Source organism: Ipomoea triloba, chromosome 13, assembly GCF_003576645.1.
Source record: "Ipomoea triloba cultivar NCNSP0323 chromosome 13, ASM357664v1".
Lineage (NCBI taxonomy): Eukaryota > Viridiplantae > Streptophyta > Magnoliopsida > Solanales > Convolvulaceae > Ipomoea > Ipomoea triloba.
Genome location: NC_044928.1, coordinates 25,388,473 through 25,403,317, shown reverse-complemented (window position 1 = coordinate 25,403,317; position 14,845 = coordinate 25,388,473). Strand labels below are relative to the sequence as shown.

The 14,845-nt window shown below is 31.2% G+C and overlaps 1 protein-coding gene across 1 annotated transcript; it reads left to right on the top strand.

Moving 5' to 3' along the window:
• Positions 1-3,241: 3,241 nt before the first annotated feature.
• LOC116001855 (syntaxin-related protein KNOLLE) lies at positions 3,242-4,827 on the top strand. The gene is made up of 2 exons (XM_031241805.1): positions 3,242-3,933; positions 4,335-4,827. The coding sequence occupies exons 1-2, from the start codon at positions 3,328-3,330 to the stop codon at positions 4,662-4,664; spliced, it is 936 nt and encodes a 311-aa protein (XP_031097665.1). The 5' UTR covers positions 3,242-3,327; the 3' UTR covers positions 4,665-4,827.
• The last annotated feature ends 10,018 nt before the right edge of the window (positions 4,828-14,845 follow it).

Below are 14,845 nucleotides of genomic sequence, written 5' to 3'. Positions count from 1 at the left end.
GTTATCATATAAAATTAAAAGTTAAAATGATAATATTATTGAACTATTTTAATAATCTCCCCGAAATAGGCCTTAGTGAAGTACTGAAGTGCATTCATTTAGTAAATAGAGGATGAATTCTCTAAACTACATAGAATTAGAGAGATTTCGTAGGTAGAGAAAATCAGAAATTTTAGAGAGTAAAAGTACCAAATCAACCCAACCCAACCAAATGTATTCATAGGAGAAATAGAATTTTTTTTGGATACTATTGACTCCGTTACAATGTAATATATGTTCATAACTACTAGGATAAATAGAATTTATTAACATTAATTGTATTCAAAGTTTCAAACGTGTAACTCGCATAACTGGCATATTACTCAGATGTATGCTTAATTATTTTAAATTTGACTATTTTAAATGTAAAACTAATGTATGATAATGTGATTCTATAATATAATCAAATTATACAACTGTATGCATATCGTGATTCTATAATATAATCGAATTATACAAATGTATGCATATCGTGATTCTATAATATAATCGAATTATACAAATGCTTGAGATACAATGATAATTTTTTTTAAGTCATTCTGGCATGCCCCGATTTTAAAACTAGTTATCATATAAAATTAAAAGTTAAAATGATAATATTATTGAACTATTTTAATAATCTCCTCGAAATAGGCTTTAGTGAAGTACTGAAGTGCATTCATTTAGTAAATAGAGGATGGATTCTCTAAACTACATAGAATTAGAGAGATTTTGTAGGTAGAGAAAATCAGAAATTGTAGAGAGTAAAAGTACCAAAACAACCCTACCCAACAAAATGTATTCATTGGAGAAATAGAATTTTTTTTGAGTACTATTGACTCCGTTACAATGTAATATTTGTTAATAACTACTAGGAGAAATAGAATTTATTAACATTAATTACATTCAAAGTTTCAAACGTGTAACTCGCATAACTGGCATATTACTCAGATGTATGCTTAATTATTTTAAATTTGACTATTTTAAATGTAAAACTAATGTATGATAATGTGATTCTATAATATAATCAAATTATACAACTGTATGCATATCGTGATTCTATAATATAATCGAATTATACAAATGTATGCATATCGTGATTCTATAATATAATCGAATTATACAAATGCTTGAGATACAATGATAATTTTTTTTAAGTCATTCTGGCATGCCCCGATTTTAAAACTAGTTATCATATAAAATTAAAAGTTAAAATGATAATATTATTGAACTATTTTAATAATCTCCTCGAAATAGGCTTTAGTGAAGTACTGAAGTGCATTCATTTAGTAAATAGAGGATGGATTCTCTAAACTACATAGAATTAGAGAGATTTTGTAGGTAGAGAAAATCAGAAATTGTAGAGAGTAAAAGTACCAAAACAACCCTACCCAACAAAATGTATTCATTGGAGAAATAGAATTTTTTTTGAGTACTATTGACTCCGTTACAATGTAATATTTGTTAATAACTACTAGGAGAAATAGAATTTATTAACATTAATTACATTCAAAGTTTCAAACGTGTAACTCGCATAACTGGCATATTACTCAGATGTATGCTTAATTATTTTAAATTTGACTATTTTAAATGTAAACCTATGATAATGTGATTCTATAATATAATCGAATTATACAACTGTATGCATATCGTGATTCTATAATATAATCGAATTATACAACTGTATGCATACTGTGATTTTATAATATAATCGAATTATACAAATGTTTGAGATATAATGATAATTTTTTTTTTTAAAGTCATTCTGACATGTCCCGATTTTAAAACTAGTTATCATATAAAATTAAAAGTTAAAATGATAATATTATTGAACTATTTTAATAAATTAAAAGTTAAAATGATAATATTATTGAACTATTTTAATAATCTCCCCGAAATAGGCCTTAGTGAAGTACTGAAGTGCATTCATTTAGTAAATAGAGGATGTAGTGAAGTACTGAAGTGCATTCATTTAGTAAATAGAGGATGGCTTCTCTAAATACAATTTATAGCTAATTTTTGAAACCCATTTTAACCTGCCGAAATGTTGTTCAGACAATAGTTATACTATGGACTCGGGTCCACTTGCAAGGTGAACACGAGTTCATTTATATACTGATTATTCATAATTTAAATTGTGAGTATTCAATATATAAATTGTGTATTTTGGACCCGGTTCTACAGAATAATTTAGCTTGTTCAAACTTCAAATAAACCATTTATCACTTATAATTGGATTTATGCCACCCTATCTCAAGGCAAAGGATTTAAAAAGCATTCCACTAATTAAAACAAATACTCCATAATTTATAATATATGTGTGCCCAGTAAAATATACTCCAATTTGCTAATGCACTATTCAGTCCAAGTATTATGGAATTGTCAGCCCAAAATGATGGATCTAGCAAGTTTGGCCCAATAGCTCATGATTCGATTGCTATATCATGAATTATGATTCACCTTGTATTGTAAATCTTGATAAAATGACATTCAAATATTTATGTAATTAACATACTATGTACATCTACAATTAATATAATATGAATTTACAGTTAATATATAATCTGAATATTGTTTTGTACCATGATCCACAATAAATGGTGGACCTTGGTCCAGTGTATATTTTACCCTCATGATTAAACTTCAAATAACGTATTCAAGTTTGGCACAAATAACATCAAATTATATTGTAGACCATGATTCATTACGTGCATTGTGGACCCTAATATAGATTATGCACATAATCTGGATTAGGATCCACAATGCGTGAGTGGATCATTGTCCATTTGTATTATGGTCTTTGGTATAGATTATGCGTATGTAGTTAATATATTATGTACATTCAATTTATAGATATTATATCTTTAAATAAATAATATACATAATATACTAATTACATTTATATAATACATTAACTTCAAACAAGTATATAATCTAGATAAAATTGGACCCTGGTTAATGGTACAAGTATTGTAATATATAATCTGTTAAGTTAAAGTTATAATTTAGACTGAATTCATAATGACTATGGTGGGCCCCAGTGAATAATATAACTATTGTAATATGTGGGGGTGGGGGGAAATCGGACCCAGATTTCAATAATAAGAAAAAAAGAATTTAGTGCAACGGCTAGTTTATTAAAAGAACTCAACGGCTAGTTTCTTTTGCCTGAAACACCATCATATATTCTTCTCTTAAATGCATCCCTGCTTGCACTTTCCAAATTCACTTCACACATCGCTTCTCAATTCGTCTCTTACTTTCTCTCTCTCTAAAATCTTGTGGGGAACACAGATTGAGGCATCGAAGATGAATGATCTGATGACGAAATCGTTCACGAGCTACGTGGATCTGAAGAAAGAAGCCATGAAAGACTTGGAAGCCGGCGGGGATCTGGAGATGGGGATGACGAAGATGGACCAGAACCTCTCGGCGTTCTTAGAGGAAGCGGAGAAGGTGAAAACGGAGATGAATTCGATCCGCGAGATCCTGGTGCGGTTGCAGGAGTCCAATGACGAGATCAAGGCTCTGCACAAGCCGGAAGCCCTAAAATCGCTGCGAGACCGGATTAACGCCGACATTCTGGCGGTTCTGAAGAAGGCCAGGGCGATTAGGGCTGAGCTGGAGGAGATGGACCGCTCCAACGCGGTGAGCCGGCGGTTATCGGGGTGTAAAGAGGGAACTCCGGTGGACCGGACCCGTTTGGCGGTCACAAATGGTCTGAGGAAGAAACTGAAGGAAATGATGATGGATTTCCAGGGGCTGAGGCAGACGATGATGACCGAGTATAAGGAAACCGTTGGCCGGAGATACTTCACCGTCACCGGAGAACAACCTAATGAAGAGGTGATTGAGAAGATCATCTCTAACGGAAACGGCCATGGCGGTGAAGAATTTCTGTCCAGAGCAATTCAGGTATATTATTAAATTCAAACACATAATACAAACTATTTGATAATGTAAAATTGAACTAAAAATAATTTCAATCAATCAAATCAGACTCTCATTTTATCTGTCCTAATTTACATATATATTAATCAGACACATGATACAAACTGTTTTATAGGTATTCTGACTCATTTTATCTGTGCTATTTTACATATATGTTAATTAGACACATAATAAAAACTGTTTTATAGGTATTCTGTCCCATTTTATCTGTCATGTTTTACATCTATGTTAATCAGACACATAATACAAACTATTTTATAAGTATTCTGTCCGTCCTATTTTATTAAATATTATGAAAATTTGAATTGAAAATTAGTCAAGTTTCATTAACTGAATTGAGAGTACTAAATTGTTGTGGTTTATAGGAGCATGGGAGGGGAAAGGTGTTGGAGACAGTGGAGGAGATACAGGACAGGCACGAGGGGGCGAAGGAGATAGAGAGGAGCCTATTGGAGCTGCACCAGATCTTCCTGGACATGGCAGTGATGGTGGAAACGCAGGGGGAGCAACTGGATGACATTCATCATCACGTCATCAATGCTTCCCAGTATGTTAACGATGGGGCCAAGAATCTCAAGACAGCAAGGACGTATCAGAAGAGCAGCAGGAAGTGGATGTGCATTGGGATCATCCTTCTCTTGATCATCATTCTTGTTGTCATAATCCCAATTGCTACCAGCTTTGCCAAATCTTGAAAGACTTGGCTATATTATTCTTTTATTCTTTGCTGTTTTGGGTATAGTCCTTGTCTTAGGACTCCGGTATGGTATGGTTTGTGTAAGTCCCATTTCAACTATATTTTGCTTTGTTGTTCTATGAATATAAATCAAGGAATGGTACTTTAATCTGCTTCTTGCATTATTCATTGTCAGTCACTCTGTCAGGCTTTGGATGGGCTTTTGGGCTTCAGTGTCAGTTACTGGGCTTATGTAGTAAAAAAAAAAAGCACAATCAGTCAGTCCATAAGAGAACAAACCATCTAAATCTTCTATTCGACTTGTTAGTTATTGGTCGGCAAATTTTTATGGCCATTATTTCTATACTAAATGTATATTCATACAAAATAATGTGATTTCTCTAAATATAAGGTACATTTTAAATATATTTTAAAAGTTACAAAACAGACTTCATCCTCAAATAAACATTATTTAAGTAATAATGTACCTGATGCGATATAAATCGAGACCGAGTGAGTCACTGAGGCAGACAGTAGGAAGCGACGGGATTGGCATGGCAGACATGATTAATCCACCGGTCGGTAAGGAGAGACATCTAATCCTATCGACTGGTAGGTATAATTAGACGGTCGGTTGGGCATAGGCTCTTCTGATTGAGTGATTAAAAAAAAAAGTCCAGACGGATGGTCGTATATGAGCTCCTCGGGCCGACTGGTAGGGCTAACGAACTTCCGACTGACTGAGTGAGCCGATCGCTCAGTCGAATGAGTTCCTGACTTACCGATAAGAGATACCGTGTGAAACAGGCAGTTGCGCCCAACAATGTGTTGGAATTATGCCGAATGGCCCTGCGAATTGGTCGAATAAGAAGACGTTGTACCGAGTGACCCCCAGAGCCGGTCGAGTATGTAGAAAGAAGTTGTGCTCCTGATAAAGGCACAAGAGCCATTTTGTGAAACAGATAGTCAAAGCAACGGATAGGACATGATTAAGGAGTAATAAGAGTATTTATTGTCCATACTTAGCTTATTTAATGTATTTATAGCAAGCTTTGATGTAACGGTCGAGCAAGACCAGAACAAAATACATTTCTCATCATGGAAAAAGGGGGAACATTTTTTGAATAAACACGAAAACGTTTTAGAGGACATTTTGTGTGATCCTTACAATCAGTTCAAATTTTGGTAGTGTTGACCCGCCGAATGATCACTTGGGGTCAAGAAACCATCAGTACCTTTTATTTGTGATCCACACAAAGCATGGTCCATGCAATAACGACTCTTATTGGTCAGTTTGCTTGACTGACCCATGGCTCTTAAGACTTGGTGACTTAAAAATTGGACAAGAAATCATATAGTCCATGGCCGACCTTACCTAACATATACCAACTACTATCCATGCAACTGAATAAGCCAATCAAGAAAGGTCTACCAGTCAAGCTACTCTCCTCGTTAGCTAAATTGGTACTACTTCTATTCGTACAGCCTACATCAAATAATATTCATAGCCAAAATTCTTTTTTTAAAACACAATTAAGGACTTAAGGTGTTGAGAACGAAATCAAATCTTAACATCTTAACCTAAAATAAAAAACTGATATCACTTAATCACACTGTCTTGATGTTATCCTAACATTTTACAAGCATGTAGTAGTGTGGTATATATAAACCTATGACTTTAAGTTAGAATATAATACCTCACAAGCTTAATTCATAATCTCTTTAAATGTATCAAAGTTAAATATATGTGTTATCCTCCGTATTATTTTCTTCAACAAATATCTTTTTTTTTTTTTTTTTTTTTAGTTTGCCATGTTTCTGTGTAATAAATCACAGATCACATAGGTCAGAAGGGTAAACATGCAATTCTAAGAAAACCTTGCACGATAAACTCAATCACTTCACATACCATAATCATGCTTTAACAATTTCACGACTACATATATCGTTTTCAATTAACTGAATTATATATAACTTTATCGGCACGTTAAAATCATAGTTAATACCGGCTAAATGAACGGACATGTCGAATTCATCCCTATTTGAGAATTGATAGAGAGCGAGAGAGAAGTTGGTGAGATTCCAAATATCAAATTTCTTGGGCGAGAAGGGAAAGAAATAAAATAATCAAAGTCAACCACCCTAAATCCAATTCATCAAAATTGTACTTTTATTAGCGTGTGATTTTTGTTCCACGTGGACTTGAATTTTCCAGAGTATTTGGCACGTTTAATGCTACTTAATTAAATGCATGAAGTCATCCACTAAATACGCTGTTCATCTCAAATATCTCTCCATACTAATTCAATTTATTTGCGGAAAGAAAAAGAAATTTAATACGGACCTCCCTATTAAAATTACTAGTTAATTTTCTTTTCTTAAAAGAATAAAATTAATATAATGCTCAAAGCCGTGCTCTCATTGATCGAAATTAATTGATTCATGAGTAGTATAAGTACGTGCGGCATATGAATGGTAAATTCTAACTAAATATCTTTCATTTGAAGAGATCATTTTAATAAAATTTGACCTCTGATCTTGACTTCGTACATGTTTGATTAGTATAATTTTTATCTTTACTAACTCAACAAAATCTTCTCCAATTCTATGAAAGCATATTTTTTTTTATTATTCTCAACAAGAATTTCATATTTCATTTTCTAAAGATCATTTCATGTTTCTATGATGCATATTATTTCATAATTCATTTTCTAATTTAGAAATTAAGGTGGTTTTTTTTTTCTTTTTTTTTGTGTGGATCAAATGGAGGGGAGAAACCCCAAGTATCTATTTTTGTTGACAAAACAATGTCGGGGCACATCCATGAGATCATCTTTAAGCAGCCCAATGATCTAGATCTCCAGTTGAGACATCATTCTTAAGCCTCGAAGACATTCAAGAGCCTTCTTAGCCAACCAATCAGCCGCAATGTTCTGCTCTCGATAAATATGTATGTACAACCTGCACATCCCAATCTTTATGAATCCACCGCTTACACTCGCTAATGATGTTTGCCACATTCCCATTCCGAAGAACACTACCATCTTTAGTCACAATCCAATCCAAGGTGGTGTTTGGCAGGACACATTGTGTCCTAACTATCAAATTTTATTCCAATTGCACAACCATCTTGATGCATAGTAATTAAACTTCTCAATGCACTTCTTATACTACCCAAAGAAATATGGGGCAACTTTAGTCAAGTTGGTCAGACTATTAATTTAATAATCATATGGCTACAAATTCAACTCTCAGTGAACCATCGGGTAATGGTGGTTGTAAGTTCCATCGTCACCCCAAAAAAAAACAATTCTTAGGCAATAACTTTACTTTGATATTTTCCTACAATTTAAAAAGTTGTTATCTAATATTGTTTCTTAAAAAATAATAGCAAAATTAAGTCAAGTAGTCAATAAAAATAATAAATAATAGCAAAATGAAGTCAAGTCAATTCAAAGTATTTGAAGTGGACTAAAGAAAAAGACCCTTAAAAATAAAAATAAAAATAAAAATAAAAACTAAAGAAAAAGACCTAGGAATTGAAGTACATGTACGTAGTTTGTGATATCCCACCAATGAATATTGCGGTAATATGATATGTCCGGCCACGCATTCCTTGCTCATCCGGTGCTTGACCGGAGGCGTCAAGTAGACCTGAATTACAACTTTATTACATCAATCACGTGAATTCATATTTTTATAAATTTTTTTACACGCATGGACGACTCAATTGATCACAGAGGTGAAATTTTGAAACAAACAATGATACGGGATCGAGTCTCACCAGCGGCAGTGTGGGACCAACCTCTTTGTGCACAGTCTAACCTCTGTGTTCAGTTGAGTTACCATGATTTACATCATCCCAGATGCTGCGTGGGATCATTTACATCCTTTCAGATGCTATGTCGGGGCGTGAGGCTCTTAAAATTGTGGATTCAACCTTTTCGAAATAATAATTTTTTTGTTAGATCACAAGATGTTATGAGTATACATATCAGACACTTTTAATAAACAATTTTTTGGATGCAAATACTGTAAATGGTGTAACATGAGTCGACAGAGCTTTCAAAATAAGTTGATAATAAATTTTTTTAAGGAACTAACGTACCATAACATCTCCAAAACTTTTAAAGGAATTAATTTTTTGTCAACATATAATAAATTATATTAATAAATTACTGAAATATTCATTTATTCTTAATACAAATCATTATTAATTATTAATATTAATTCTTAATTAATTACTAATATTAATAACTTTTGGAAGTTCGAAAATTTTAAAAATATAAAGAGGTATTTTAAGAGATTTTTCCTAAATAAATTTAATGTTAACTAAAACAATAGGTAAAATATTAACTGAATGAGTGAATGGTGTAGTGTAATGGTAAAATATTTTATTTGTAATATAAATTAATTAATTAGTTTGGTTCAATTCTTATTATAAAATACTCCGTAATTGATAACGTGGTAAAAAAAAAGGTAACACGAATTGATAATGTGGATGCATGTGGCCGGTGATCGATGTCGCAATAACAATGGGTAAAAAGTGGATGACCAAGTAATGATTAGAAAAAAACAATCTTTATTTTAGAAATAAATTTAAAGTCAAGATAACGTTGCATTGACAAGAAAAAAAAAAGAATAGAAGCCAAAATTATTTACTATTTTATTGTGAAAATATATAATTTGTATTCCTTTTCTAACGTAGGAATGTAGGATGGGGTGAATGAAAAGTCAGCTAATTCATGATAATCAATGAATAAAAAGAGTTTTCCTGTCACGTTAGGCGGTGAGTTTTTTTATTTATCTTAATAACTTCGTCCTTAAAACTTAAAAGTATTCTTATTTAAGAAATATTGAGTAATATATAAAATTTCTCATCTTGCCAAACAGGGTCAGTGGCGGAGCCACAATGGCCCCCCTGCCCCACTTCATATAATGTATATATATTAATTATACTAACATTCAAACAAATGTTAAGGTGGCTTAGATGGTAAGGCTGTAGAATTGTATGAAATGGCCAGTGTTGGCCAGTGTTCAAACCACACAGGCTACTCGCACCTAGTTTAGTTTCAAATGTATTTTTTATTTGTGGGATTTGTGGTTTTTGTTTATATATATATATATATATATATATATATATATATATATATATATATATATATATATATATAAAGCATTCAATTGGCCAAAAACCTTGTGATCTAGTGGTGGCATTTGGTTGCACCCCACATGGGAGGAGTGGATTCAAGCTTTAGTAGAGGCCATATTGGTATGGAGTCAATAGTACTAAAACAAAAAGCTTTCAATATTTTTTATTATTTTGTATCAAATTAATTATGTTTTATATTTTGTTTTAAATATTTTTTTATCTTCAATGTATTTTAATTTTTCATCCCTAGTCAAAAATATTTATGACTCGGTATGTAAATTTTTTAAATTTTTTTTTTCAAAATATCTCCTAAATTTCAATCTTTCGCCTGTTCGCCCCCACTGGAGAAAATTTCTGGCTCCGCCACTGAACAGGGTTGACAACTTATTTCACCATATTTGTGTGAATCATTGTAATCGATTTATTTATAATTGTAATTTTAATTCCAAATTTGTTCTCCCTCCCCCTCTCTCTCTATATATATATAAATAAACAATTGTGTAAGTAATGGTTTCAATTCCAATTTACTACAGTATCAAATAAATACGGAGAACATTATTTTTATGAAACACATTTTAATTAATTAATAATTATTGGATTTTTATTTCTAATGCTGGAATCAAAAGTCCAATTATATAATGTGGGTAAGAATATAATAATGTAATAAAGAGATAGAAGCTAAGTAAATTGATATTAATTAATCAAATACATTCCATGTGTTACTGTCTGATGGAAGACTTGACTGCATATATATAACGAAATTGGATGGAAAGAGGGGCTTTTGTATGTGGACTACATGTCTACATAACGCATGTTATTGTGATTACCGTGTGTTGAAAAAAAAAAATGGGAAAAAGAAAAAAAAGACATGGCCACCATCTTGGACCATAAGAAATGGGATGCATGCAGTGACAACAAACTCCAAATTCAAAGAGTTAAACGTTGAAATACTAAGCCACGTGATTTTATCCCACTCATATACCAGTTAAAATCATAAGATGGTAAAATTCTACTCAAAATATATTTTTGAATAATTGTTACACGTTTTTTCATAAATAAAAAATTATGTTTGTGATTGTCCAATTAAATACCTAAGCTACTCATACATATACACAAACACTACGGAACATAATGCAAGAAATTATCAAAATGTCACCGCATTTTTTTCAATCTTCATTGATTTTCAACCATTGATCTGAACGAATTATGAATTCAATGGTCCAAATGAATCCACATGGGAGAACTGATGCATATAACCTCATAGGGTGTGAATAAAATGGCATGAGTTTCTTTCAATTTAATCAAAAGTTTCAAATTTGAATCTTTAAGATATAACCTATTTTTTTTAAATAAAAAAAAAAGGTAAAAGAAAAAGATATAGCTATTTTAAAACTAATAAGGTAGTGGTGTGTGATAAAAATTAAAAAAGGAAAAAATCTCATACTAATAGTAATTTTGGTTGTGAGACTTGTAAGCTAATAAGTTATTATTATTTTTAATAATCTTATAAACTATTTTTTAGAATAGGTTTTGGTACAGATGATGACATATGAAAAAGTTTGGTTTGATTTTTAAGATGGGTTGGTACAAAATAAAGTATAAAAATTACTCCGTAAAAGACAAATATATAATTTCCAAATCTCAATAGACACTCATATTACATATTTAAAAAAGAAAGAGGAAAACCACAATTAAAACAATAAGCAATTGATAAATTGACATAAGAAATTTCAATAAGGATTAAAAACAAGGTATATATGGCGACATAGTTTAAGGTTAGGTCTTGTGGTTCAATTTAAAGATTTGGTATCGCTTTAATTATATATTTTGATTTTAGCTTAATTGGGGCTATAATATACAATATATGTTCAATTCAATTATATAATATGAAACTTTTTTCCCTATTAAAATCAGTCTTTAATTATTTAATGTTCACTTCGACCAAGCACTATTTATAGGTTTAAAAAAGAAAAAATTATGTTCCAAAAAAGGTAACCGAGTAAGTAGTGTACGATTTTCATACTTAAAGCATAATAGTGGATATGAGTTTCTTTCGTTACCAAAACTTATTTATTTTTACTGGGACTTAATAAATACTCAAAAAAATAATTAAATATAAAAAGAATGTAATATGTGAACTTGCGAACTCATTACTCACCTAAGAAATTTCCATATTAAATATTAATTGCCATTCTTGATACGTAAGTTGCAAATATGGAAAAAGTCAGTTATTGATAACTTTGTAGTGTGCTAATAGTTTAATAGATCAGATTACCTTTTTACTTTCAAACATGTTTCCTTATACCACTGCCCCTTTAGGAATATTGAATAATCAATGATGCTTCCAAAAATAATAATAAATACTCAATATTCAATTACTTACCCCCAAGTCAACAAAATTCAGATATTTGCCTAGTCAACTAAAAAATTTAATATAGAAGAAAATTCTGAACCAAGTTTTCCACCCTTAGCTTCTTGATCGTGATCCTCATTTTCTTTTACTTGAAGGTATTGGAGATGTTATGAGATGAGACTAGACTTATTTGATGTGTATTGGATAGCGATTTAGAGAATCGAGTCCAACATCTTGTCACCGTTATATTAAATATAACAAAATAAAGTTATGATTTTGTTACTAATTATAACTGATAAATGTTTGATTTTGATAGTGTAGATTGAACTACAACATATAATATTACTCAACAAAAGGCGAAATTCACCAGTCCGTCGCATCCCGACCCGACATGATAATAGTATGATAAATCACAATAACTCAGAGACCAATTAGGTGGGAGGACAACAAAGACTCAGTCTTGTGTCCTTATCTACAATCTACTATATATCGTACCACTCCGGAACCAATTGAGCTGTTCGTGTTTCTCCTCAGTATTAAAAAAAAAAAAGGGAATATTCCATCCATTCCCTCTCTATCTATAAATATGACCATTGTCCCCCCTGATCTCCATCCCATTTCCATCCTAATCTACCCTCATCACCTATCAACTTTCTCTACCCACAAAGTGACACCAAAAAAAGAAAAAGGAAATATATACAAATTCAAAATGCATCTTCCAAAAGGATTCATTTTACTAGTCATGTTGATTGTTTGCATGTTGTCGTCTCCAAATACTTTGCAAATGGCAGAAGCAATTAGGCCTTTGGGCAGGGAGAAATGGCTAATAGAAAAAGCTTTGCTGTTGCAGTCGCTGCCGAGGGGCCCCACCCCACCGTCCGGTCCTTCTCCGTGCACTCAGATTCCCGGCGGCGGCGACGGCTCATGCCCATAAACTTCGCCGCCGGCCGCTAGCTCCGGTCAACGGGGAAGCTAGAAGAAGAACTTAAAGCTCCGTCGCCTATACAAGGAATTTATTATTTTTGTAAAATTATTATTATACCTTTATTATTTTTCCATTCTTTAAAATATATTTTTTTTCAAATTTTGTTACGTGAAGAAACCATTATAGGATGGATTGTGCATGTATCAGAAAAACGGTGTGACATATATAAAAGCCATTAAAAATTTAAATCTTTGATTATTTCAAACATTACTATGATTTAGCTTGCAAGGCAGGTATTTGACCTTGTTAGGTTTACTTGTACCTCTATGAAATTTTTGTAATATATCAAAAAAAATTTATATATTCACTTTTATGCATTTCCAATACATTATATTTGTACTTCCAATATTAAAAACTCACCAAAACTTTTTTGAAATATTGTAAGATTGTTTTTGTAATTAAAGATGTTGAAGCACGTTCCTTAAAGAACTACTCCAAGGATCCATTAAAAGAAGAGTGATACTCCCAATATTCATATATATATTTGCATGAAAATTAATATATGACTGGTTTCTTTTCATAATTAATTAATAAATAAATTCAATTTTTTAAATGGAATGTGATTCATCAATTCACGACAGTTAAAGAATGAAAAGATTTTCATTGTCACTCCAAGAGATGATCATTATGTGGTAAAAACCGTAAAATCAAGAAGAGAAAATAACACTATTTAAAAAAAAAAAGAAATTGCTAAAAAGAAAAATGAGATTTTGTTGGGTCCCACCACAAGTTTCCTTGGCCCATGGATAGAATATTGAGTTTTTATTACTTGTTCAATCCTTATACACCTCTATATTTTTAACCTGAGGTGTAGTTGAGTGGAAGAGATTCATCCATCCTTAACAAAATTAAAGGTCAAGAGTTTAATCCTAGTATATTGTTTTTAATTATGAAATTAATTGACAATTAATATTTATGAATATTTTTAAAAAAAATACTTACAAATACACTTTGATATCTTTTATATTTACATGTTTTGCCTCACATTTTGTGTCTTAACATTTTTAAAAATCATTTTCTTATATTCTGTTTCTTGTTTATGTGCTGTCTAAATGACCATATGTTTGTTTTATTATAATTACATGATAACACGCCATCAAAATTGACAAACCTTAATATTCAACTCATAATTAATTAAGACAACATTATCTTCCATTTTTCCAATTATACATGTATATATAAACAAGAAATTTCAAATGCAATACGCAACGACATTTGCCATATACGTATCATATAACTATTGTTTTCCTAGTCATATGCCACTAAGAATTTTATTAATTAGTATAAAAATGATTAACTGCCACTAAGAATTTTATTAATTAGTATAAAAATGGTTAACTCTTTTATTGGTTTTAATTTTTTATTTTTTTTGCTCGTCATATATTTAAAACCTCTTTTTGCAGCTAGCCATCCATTATGGACTAAGAAAAATATAATGACAATCAGCTCTACTTAAAATGATTGGAGATACTCATGATTTAAAGGTCATTTACGATTCAATTTTTTTAATAATATATAGTTTGGTGTTTATAAATTATATTTAAGATATTATTAAATATAAAAATTAAATTTAAAATTTATAAGAAAATATAAAATTTTGTGAGAAAAGAGAAGTTAATTTAACTAGGGGATAGTAAGCATGATAGATGAAGTATTTATCAGTGTTAATGTATATAATATGAGTTGAGGACTAGCTTGAGGATATACTTT